This window comes from Cyprinodon tularosa, unplaced genomic scaffold (assembly GCF_016077235.1).
Source record: "Cyprinodon tularosa strain WSP-4 unplaced genomic scaffold, ASM1607723v1 ctg84, whole genome shotgun sequence".
NCBI classification, from domain to species: domain Eukaryota; kingdom Metazoa; phylum Chordata; class Actinopteri; order Cyprinodontiformes; family Cyprinodontidae; genus Cyprinodon; species Cyprinodon tularosa.
Genome location: NW_024039607.1, coordinates 3,825,309 through 3,836,161, shown reverse-complemented (window position 1 = coordinate 3,836,161; position 10,853 = coordinate 3,825,309). Strand labels below are relative to the sequence as shown.

General features: G+C 35.1%; 1 protein-coding gene across 1 annotated transcript in view; it reads left to right on the top strand.

Annotated features, from left to right (window-relative positions):
• The first annotated feature begins 2,280 nt into the window (after nucleotides 1-2,280).
• LOC119774950 (poly(ADP-ribose) glycohydrolase-like) overlaps nucleotides 2,281-10,853 on the top strand; it is a 28,898-nt gene continuing 20,325 nt past the window's right edge. Inside the window, exons 1-7 of the mRNA XM_038272741.1 lie at nucleotides 2,281-2,698; nucleotides 2,786-2,871; nucleotides 2,943-3,652; nucleotides 4,148-4,270; nucleotides 4,606-4,674; nucleotides 5,055-5,129; nucleotides 9,436-9,528. Coding sequence (XP_038128669.1) covers nucleotides 2,592-2,698; nucleotides 2,786-2,871; nucleotides 2,943-3,652; nucleotides 4,148-4,270; nucleotides 4,606-4,674; nucleotides 5,055-5,129; nucleotides 9,436-9,528 — 1,263 coding nt within the window. The 5' untranslated portion in view covers nucleotides 2,281-2,591. The remainder of the gene's footprint in view (nucleotides 2,699-2,785; nucleotides 2,872-2,942; nucleotides 3,653-4,147; nucleotides 4,271-4,605; nucleotides 4,675-5,054; nucleotides 5,130-9,435; nucleotides 9,529-10,853) is intronic.

Below are 10,853 nucleotides of genomic sequence, written 5' to 3'. Positions count from 1 at the left end.
ACAGGAAAATAATTTTAAAAAATGTTGAAATGATCATAGATTCTTCCAATAATAGGATTGATGATTTCTCACAGCAAGTTTATGATCTCAAGGTGAGCCTGGAAATGTCACAAAAAGACCTGATGAGGAAACAATCGGGCCTCTTTAAATAAAAACAAAAGGAATATGAAGAGGGTGGAATAAGATGCCATTATGTTGTTAAATGCATCGAAGAGTCTGTAAATGAAAACGCATCAGAAAATGAAGTAGCTTTAAAGACACAAACTGTAGTTGGATCATGTCAGAGTTGAGCTGGACAACCAGAAGACCAAAGACGCCATTGGATAAACCAAAGCCCATAGTTGTCCTATTTTACTGCTGAAAGACAAGCTTGCTTTATTTAGCAAAGCCAAAGATTTGAAGAGTTGTTGAATGTTCAAAAATGAGGACCTTCTGAAACTACATAATAAAAGAAGAGACTTGCTTCCAGAAATTACAGCAGAGAGGCATTATTGCACACTTACATGATAAGCTTATTATCCATTCACCATTTCAAAAATCCCCAAAAGAAACTAAGAGGGTTATCTAAAAAAAAATTGTATAATATATGTTTTTACATGATCGTACATATACTGTATCTTTTAACCAATTAGTTAATCTCTAGAAGGTGAGGCAGCATCTGAGGTAACTATTAGAACCTGAACTTTGTTTGGACTGTTTTTATCCTTTTTGGGATTTCAAAGTTAGCTAGATTTTTCTAGAATGTCCTTTCATCTCAGCAATAATGGAAAATTAGAAATATCTTGTCCAGGGCCGATGCTGAGAAACGGTTCCATGTATTATTTACTTGAGGGTGTAAAGCCCTAAATAACCACAATTCATCTTATATCAGAGATCTGGTTGTACCTTATGTCCCTAAGGGAGCATTTAGCTCTCAATCTGCAGGTTTACTATTGGTACCTAGTGGTTCATATTTTCAGTAGTTTAAAACTAAAGGAAAAAATGCTTTTTCGAACTAAGATTACAATCCTAAAAGTACTTGATTAATTAAAAAGTTGGCTGCTCACACAGCCCTTTAAGGCCAAGTCTATCATATAAGATACGTGATATTTTGAAACCTCTTCATCATTAGTGGGAATTTTTTGGTCTTGAAAACCCTGACTTCCACAATCAGACACAAGTAGTGAACCGACAAGATTATACAGAAATAATAGATAGTAATAGTATAAAAGATTATACAGAAATGCTAATGTATCCAAATTTATGCAAATAAACTATGTCATTTAACTTAAAATTATTATTTTTTATTTCATTTGTCAGAAAGTTCAATGACAACCCTAATTAAAAAAACAATATAATTTTCAGTTAATTATTTTATAGTCCAGGTTTTAAAGGGCAAAGCATTATGTGAAGCTCAACTAATAAAATACATGTTTAAATAAAAAAAATCTATATAAATGTAGCCCAAAGTGGGTTGAGAAAAAGAGATTGATTAAGTGTTTTGGGATCAAACACAAGTCATGGATTGCAGCTGGAATGGTCAAGAACACATATGCATCCAGGTGTTTCATAACTAAATCACATATACAGTATCAGCATACCATTCCTTAGTTAAACATAAAAGGACTGCTGGGCCAGCAGAACTCCATTTTCCACAGTTAGTGATAATTTGAAATTTATTAAGTCTAAAATCAGCACTGCCATTTATCAGGAAATTAGAAGGTAATTTGCAGAAACACTTTATGCAGATCAAGGCTTAATCAACGCTGTGCTGGATTGGCCAGACTGATGTGGAGAGTATTTTGCCTCCATACCACTGTGCAAATTACACAGAAATTCAGGCCTCAGCATACAAATTACTGATTGAGAAAACATAGCTTTCAGTGGGCTTTAAAGAAAAAAAAAACACAACATTGTCATTAATCTGATGCAATACTCAAATTTTATTTTTTGTTTGCTGATTCTTCACCCATTTTCTCAAAGATCAGCTCATAATCAATCTATGCAACTCAACGACTACTTCCATGTTTTTAGGTATATTTATGTCTATTTTCTCATCTCTCATCCTTTCTCACATATATCTACATTGCTACTTTTCCTTGTTTGTTGTAATGCGCATTTTATAATAAAAAATATAATTTGAATTATGAAATAAAAGAACAAACTAAGTTTTTAGTAGAAAAATAAACAGAATGTAAAATCTTGAAAGTACAATAATGACCAGCAGGTGGCAGCAACACCCCGTCCGTGTGTCTGACCTATAGCTGACCCATGACGTCTTGTGACGTAGCAATAATACGGAAGTGTTTCTCTTTTCTTTTTACATTTGACAAAACAGCGACCGTTTTCCAGCGCATTCTATAAAATGTTGGGTACAAAATGTCTCCAGTGTGGTAGCGTCTAAATCTAAAATAGATATTACTGTAAGGATTTTTTTTTTGCTTATTTGAAGAGCTAACCAATAAAAAAAGCCGGTTAGCATCCCGGCTAATGTATGAGCTACCATTGTTATTTGGTTGAATACAAAGGAGCTAGATATATTTCCTGCAATATAGCTCATCTTTCTAATGAAGTACACGCCTTTTGCTTTATTTATCAGGTAGTTTGTATGTATGGCTTTTTGGAGTTTGTTAAAACTGGTTTCTCAGCTGAAAAAGTCACTATTAATTTCGACTCAACCAAACCAAACAGTGTTTCTGGCGTCTATCCAAGCTTTGTTGTAAGTAAATATCTTTTCTTATTCCATTTAAAACGTGTTGTTATATCAAAATTTGCTTTTACAGTTTTCTTATTTGTTGTTAAATAGAATAACTGGATTGACAGACTTTGAACCGTTAAGGAGGGCAAAGGTTGAGACAAAAAATCAAGCAGCAGCTGCATCTTTTTACAAAGGTACTTTGCTCGGACAATATTTGAACATATTGTCACAATCTAGGTTTCTTACAGTTTTTTTTTTCTGTTAGGTTTGAGTTTTTGTCATCCCAGTGTTGGAAATGAAGCCATGAATCAAAACAAAGCAAAGACAAATATGGATGCGCGTCATAAAAGTGGAGCAGGCGGCCTACGCGGCATAAAAACAAAAGCTAACTTCAAAAAACAACAGCTGAAGTTTAAAAATAACCTTGATCAATGGTTGGTGAAGCCTTCAAAAAGTTCAAGCGCAACAGGAGAGAGTCCAGGCCAGAAGGATGTGGAAATGACAGATGATCAGGGGTCTCAAAACCCTTCAGCTGTTATTGTAAACTATGAAAATGCTGAGAAATCTGAAGTTTTTACAATGGATGAAGACACGGAGATACTAACACCACAAGACTTTAGTGAGGACAGTCCTTTAAAGCCAGATTCCAACGACACCGAAGAGATCGAACTGACACAGAAGCTCTCTCCCTATCAGGAGGAGTTAGACAAACAAGATGAAGCTGGATCTTCACACTCTATTAATCAGAGAGCCAAAATTACAGATTTTTTTCCGGGGGGCTCGTCACAAACTTTCAACGTGAAAAATGGTTGCCGAGATACGACTTCAGAGGAGCAAGATCCCAAAAAGGAAGGTACACCTGCTGACGTTAAATGGTTGGGAACACCAATCGGCGAGCTGAGGAGGATGCCGGACTGTGGTGGGCCGCTTCGTCCACTGGAAGATGATCCTGACCATCACACCGTCATGATAAGGGTTGGAGAACTTACTTCTTTTATTCAACAAAAGGAAAAACTTTTAGAAATACATTTCAATTTCACAGCTCCAGTGCACTACAGACCCACACTATGATACTTCCACAGCCATGCTCAATAGAAAACAGTTTTAAGTTCACTTTGACTCATCAAAGAGATGCCAAACATATAAATGTTGACATTTAAATTGCTGAAACATCAGCAAATATTAGTCAGTATATGTTTAGATCCAGTGTATGGATCTAATCTCTAACTTTTATCCTGTGTGGATTAGAGAAAATAGAAGCAAGTTAAAGTTTGTAGACCAAATTCCTGTTTTAAATTCATTTAAGATAATGTATCATGGCAGAATTCCTCCCTAGATAAAGAACGGTTGAAATGTATCATTAAAAGCCCAGAATTAAAGTGAGGCTATGCCAATAAAAAGTATGTCGACTTCATATCAGCAAAACGTAGGAAGCACTAAAACACTTTTCCTTGTTGCTCCCACTGATAGACAGACCTTCTTGGAAATCTTAACGCTCCTGTCCCAAACCCAGCTACATTTCTCGATACATGGGATGATATCCATGTGAAGATGCCCTACTCACAGAGGAATCTATTTCCAATTGGTGATGAGGTAAAGCTGCTGTTTCTTGTCCTGCTTGCTTAATATCATAAAACATTACAGACACAAACTTCACATCACTGTCTGCAAATTAAGTTCTTACAAGCAGATTCAATTTTAGCATTTAAGTAACTATCTCTTATAAAATGTCTCATAACTATATGTTATAAGACATTTTCTAAGTTGTTGTGCATTTTTTAAAGTACACCAGAGTTGTTATTTGCACTGGAACTGTATATTCAGGCAGGTTGTAGTTATGCTCTTGATTAACCAGTAGGTGGCACTACAGTGTCTTTATTTGTTGCTAACCTGAACTTGCTTTTCTAATGCAATTTGTTCTTCCTCAGAACAAGAGTCGGTGGGATCTAATCAAACAAACTTTAAACAAAAAGTTTAAAAACGCTTCTGAGTTGAAGGCAAGTGGTGTTACATATTTTTTCCCTTCTGCTTCAACCAAACAACTAGGATGGAGGTTTGTATTCTTAGATGTATAAACCTAGAATGCAGCAGTTTGTCTTTATCCAAAATATGCTGTTGATGCAAAATATTTAGGGGTAAGCAAATCGGAATCAATAAATATGAGAATGAGGAATAGCATTTGCATATTTTAGATGTTTTTACTAAGCTGTGCCACAAGATGGCGTTTTAGGGTTAGAAAAGAAAAGCAGAAAGCTTATTAACACTAATGGTATGAATTCAAAAGGATTTCTAGCATTCAAATTGCTGTAAGTATTTGTTTCTCTTGAAGCATATTATAAATGTTTTTTTTTTATTGTTTTGCATGATTTTGTTACAGGATGCAGTGCTGAAATATTGTGCATCAAATGCCAAAAAATGGGATTTTACTGCATTGGACTTGTACTGCAACAAGGTAAACTATATTTGCTATGGTTATTACCCTTTACCTTGAATTGGATATCAGCTCCGATATTGACTGATTAGCTGGATCGGATATTGGAGATCCAATTTAGCACACTTTACATGGAACTAATTTTTTATCTTTTTCCTGCTTATGTGTTAGTATGTAATATGAAGTACCTTTATATCTTTACTAATAAGTTGCCGTTTTTAACTATGTTTAGTCAAGGCTAAAGCCCTTCACTCACGTGACGAGATATATGAGAATATACGAGATATATTAATTCATTCAACAGTTGAATCGGATTGTATTGTATATATTAGCTGATACGCTCAGCCCAGGTATCGGATTGGATCGGTGCATCTCAGGTTATTTTTCCTTTCTCTTTATAAATGATTTCCATATATATATTTATAGGAAATATTGCGGCTTGACAAGATATTTATAGGTTGATACAAAAATCTCTAAAACGCAAAGAAATCTAACTTGAGGAACAGAGATTTTCTTTGATTGTCATATTTGATTTATATTTATCTAAAAACTGATGAATCTAAAAACCCTACAACAGCGAGAGAATTCAATTTGATTGCCGCTGCTGAAAATGAGCTTGTTTGGACTGAAAGTGTACATTTTGAGGTGGGCATAATGGTAGCATTTTCTCTGTGTGCCAGCTTGGACGATCTTGCTAAAGCTGGCCTGTCTAGAGCTGCTGTTATTGGAACAGATTGGTATCGGACAGAATTTTATTTCCAGGAAAATCATAAGCCCTGCAAAAGTATCCATACTTCTGGATTTTTTTTCCAAAATGTGTTAAAACTACAAATTAAATATGAATAAAATGCACTGTTTCTTTGTAAAGTGAAGGGAAAATGTTACACATCTCACAATCTGAAAAATGCATCATGTATTTGTTTTCAGCCCACCTGCTCCTATAACCCTGAATAAAATCTAGAGCAACCAGATGCTTTCAGAAATCCCCTAATTAATTAGAATAGAGTAAACAACAATAGAATAGAAAATCCCTTTATTGTCACACAATGTGGACATACTAGTGAAGAATTGAAAGATAAATAAAATACTGTTCTGTAAAGTGTTTTAATGATATAAAACTGTTCACCCGGAGAATAAAATAACCAATATACAGCTATGGATATTTTTACAGTAATGGATATTTGAAAATAGCAGCAACATCTGATATGTGCAAAATGACAGCAGCGTGTTATTTAACCGGCTAAGGGAGAAACTGTGCAAAATCAGCATGAATGTAAGAACTTATTGAGGTTACTGGGAACAGAGTCTTACAGCTGCTGGGAGGAAACATCTATGATAACGCTCACTGGTGCATTTAGGGAGCAGCAGTTTTTCACCTATTGTAATTGATTCTCAGATTTAGTTTTCATTATGAATACTTCAATACAGGGCAAAGAGGTTCATCGGAGAATATTAGGGACTCAGTTTAAAATGGAAAGGATATTACAACACTGTAAACTTATCCAGAGATGGTCCTGACAGGCCTTTCATGGAGAGCTTCAATCAGAGAGAAAGTCCCTGTCAACTCTGGAAGAGCTGCAGAGGCACACAGTTTAGGTTGGACCATCTTTTAAAAAGATGCGCTCTACAAATCTGGCCTCTATTCAACTTTATTAGACAGCAAGTAACAGTTCATATTGGGAGCTGCATGGTCAACACTCCAATACAATCCAGTTCAATGACACTGAATGATTTAAATACATGCACACGCTTCTGAGTTGAACTAGCTAACATATAACGCACCGGAATAAAGTTTCCATGTCGAATTTATTTTGTCTAAGAAAGTCACAGACTTTGCAGAAATTCCTCTTATTATATGCAATATTGGTGAGGTTATGAGATCTATTATATATTTGTAAGTTTAGAAGATATTCTGCTTATATGAGAGCAGTTCAAGTTTGTGATCTAAATGGAAGACTAACACAGCAGGTTATCCTGAACACACAGTGAGTTGCAGCTGTATTCATAGTCAAAGGTGGCCATAGGGAAGCATATAAAGTCTCACAGCAAGCAGCAATGTGCAGAACTAGATCGAACTCCATAAAGACTCAAGATGTTGGTCTGATCTCATCAGGAATAAGATTATTATGATTCTCAGTGGCATATTGGTTCATTGTGCTTTGCTGAGAGTCCCCAGTTTCCTCAGCAGTGGTTTTTGGAGACTATCATCCGTCATCTGTCGCGTAAAAGTGGTCTGCGTCATCCTCCATAAAGATTCAGAGGGTGGCTGTATGTCTGGATCATTAAAGAGATGGAGTCATCCTGGCGGAGACTTTGTGTTGTTATACAGGTGAAATGACATTTCAGAAGCTTGTTAGATTATACCTGGAAAACCTTTTTGTTTTAAAAACATTTAATATAAGATGTGGAAAAATAAATTATTTTTTGTCTCAGTATACCTCCTGTTTGAGTCATTTTTCAGCAGAGCAGTAATGGATGTAATCTAGGTGGAAAATCCTGCATTTGTTAAGGGTGAGCTCTGAGTAGTAATTGAATCTACAAAGAAAAGGTCACATTTGCTAACTTACCGAAAATAAAAATTGCATCCAGTAGTTTGATCCATTCAGCTTCTCTTTAATAACTAACAAATGAAATTCATGTCATAAATGATTTTATTAAGGGTATTCTATCAAAGTAAACGTCTGCACTGAGAGTGGCTGTTGCCACAGGCGTAATTTTAGGGTTAGAATCTGATTTAGATGTGATATGAACCAGAGAGGCTCAGTTTGTAGTGTGTTTTTAATGAATAAAGGCATAGTTTATATAATTACATTTAGGTGAAAGGATTGTGGCTGGTATAAGGGAGCCTTAATGGTCGAATGTTGGTTACTTTTTAGAGCTACATAATTGACCATGTTAAACCTTTTAAAGGAATGTTTATTGCTTGCTGTGAAAGAAAAAGAATCTGCTATCCATCCAAAATGACTTAAATGTCACACTTCCTCTTATATGTTTAATACAGCTGCAAAAAATAATTAAAACAGCCAATTAGATATGGTTGTTTTAGAGGAATTTAGGTCTATAATTAGGTTGTGATCATTTCCTGCACAAGAATAACTAAACGATTTAACTACAAAGCATGTATCTTACTGCTCTCAAGCTATTGTGGCAGATTAAGGCAGAATGTTTTGAATGTAGTGTCAGTGAAAAATGCACATGAATGGCTTGGAGTGACGGGCCAGGCGACCTCATTGAATATTCATCTCAGCTGGTCTTCCTTATAAATAACAGAATGGCTGTTGACAGACAGCCTCGGTTTTGTTTAGGTCATTTCTCTCTTAGCAGCTCAACCAGTATTCTATGGATGCTTATGATAAAAAAAGTGGTTCATACTTGTTTAGAGCCATTAGAACAAGAGCTTTTTTTCTCTTCTTTGTTTATCCATTTCCTTCACCTTACAGTTATGCTCTATTTCGCGTTGATCTATCAAATATTACAACAAAATGCATTAAAATAAATTTTCTAAATTAGATAAAAAGGGGAAAAGTTGAAGAAAATGCTTCGCAAACCATTATTTATCTTGCTAGATTGGGTCAATGGTCTAGTTTGACATGCAGACCTGGTATAAAGTCGTACAGACGGTTAACTCGGCTCATATGATGCTCTGCCTGCTGCTGATTTACAGAACTTGCCTAATATTACCTCAGCTATATCTACTATCCCCATCCTGTCAACTGGCGCCATTTATTACACCCACAGGGGCCGTTTATGATGTCAGCTAGGTCATTACTTACAGCAGTGTTTAGCCAGACTTCTATTGCCATAATATAAATGTTCCAAGCTAAATCACCAGCCGGGCCTTCTTGTTCTGGACGCATACGGCCCTTTTTATTTCAAACCCTTGGTCATTTGCATCGCTTCCTGGAAGGTTGTTTAATGAATTTGCTTGGCCGTGCAACTTCGATGAAATTGCTTTGTGATTGATAATTCTGACGTTTCGGAGTCACCCCTGGTTTAATGCTAGTAATGTATGTTTTCTCTGAATGACTACTATTATGGATTGTTGGATTTTGAAAGCATCCTGCCCAATGTTCACATCTTCTTTTAAACAAATTAATAAAGAGATAAAACAGCTTTCATTTTTCATTTCTTTCTATGCAAGTGTTGCAACTGTTTTATTTAAATGGGTGTATTGTTTTTCATGTTTTATTATCCTGTCTTCTAGCTTACATAGGCATCAGTCAAGTTTATTTCATATATCCTAAACTAATCAGTCTAAATGCATAATAGAGTCGCAACTGAAGTTTATGGAAAAAAATGCATAAGCAGATTTCTTGCTCTCTCTAAGGTCTTGGAGCCTGATGCTGTGGAACATCTGTTTGAATCTCTGCTGCCAGACATGGTTCAATTAGCACTGAGAGCATCTGAGCTCTGTACCAAGGTAACACCACTCACTAACCATTGGTTTGACTTGCTGGTTTGAGGCGGATCATTCCAGGAGATTGATCAAAGGTCCTCAGATGACAAATGATCTTATTAAGGGATTGTAAAAAGGCTTTGTATTTGGGGAGACATTTTATACACAGAACAAAAATGATGATTTAAAAACTGCTCTCTGATAATTTTGTAAAGTTGTTAGTTAAACAATTATTTGGAAGAAACCTTTATTAAGTCATGATTAGCGGTGCATGTTATTGGTTAGTAAGTTTACTTCCATACTTCAAATTTAAAGTTAAAGCTACAAAAAACTATATTTGATTGATGTATTAACTTTAAACTGATCTGATGTATTCAATTGTTCACCTGAAATATATATATATATATATATATATATATATATATATATATATATATATATATATATATGAATGAATTCTTATTACTTGAAGCCAACAAAAAACCCAAATGTGATTTTTTTTTTTTTTTGTTAGTCTAATAGAAATAGATTTGAATGGTGCATTGTTCTATTGTGCTTCAGTAATCTTAGTTTACCTAGTCATCAGGAAGACTGGTGACTTAGCAGCAGCTCACAAGAAGGTTATTAACACTTTTCACAAGAGGGGTAAACCGAAAATGACTCATAAAAACAGTTTAAAGTGGATTGATAATGTGAAGCACTTGGGTTTAGTTCAACACCTTAATACGGGACGAATACGGGAAGGCTCCCATTTAATCTGTTCAGAACCTGTTATTCGGCAAAGAGACACCTAGTGCCCGCCTACCAAGGTTTGTCTTTAGCCAATCACGGTAACAAACTAAATGGCAACAGATGCAATGAGAAACCACAATAAGTTATGCTTGTGAAGCTCTTGCTGTTCCTCTTTCAAAGATTAAATCATGGATTCTATATAACGGATATGATAGAAGCAGCTAAGCATACTTCCTTCTGCCATGTTTATTTTAGTTCAGCTGCTCTTGCTTTCATCACAGTTATGTCCCAGTTTGTAACTTTTTGTTTTATTAATTCATTTTTATTTGGTAAAGGCATAAACCATTTCTTTACAGAATTTCATAAATTGTTTACATTTTCCTTTCCCAAAGGTGTTGATTTATAAATACAAACACAACAAATTACAGAAGTCAAAACAAATACATAATTAAGGAAAAAAAAAAAAACTTTACAAAAAATTTAGAGAGGACATTTTAATATGTCAATCCATCACGTTCTGTATTCCTATCCATTCCAAAGATGAAAATTATTACAGTTAAAATTCCAGAGCAATTAAGGTTTTTCTATCTCAATAAGTACAGGTGCCCATGTCTTTT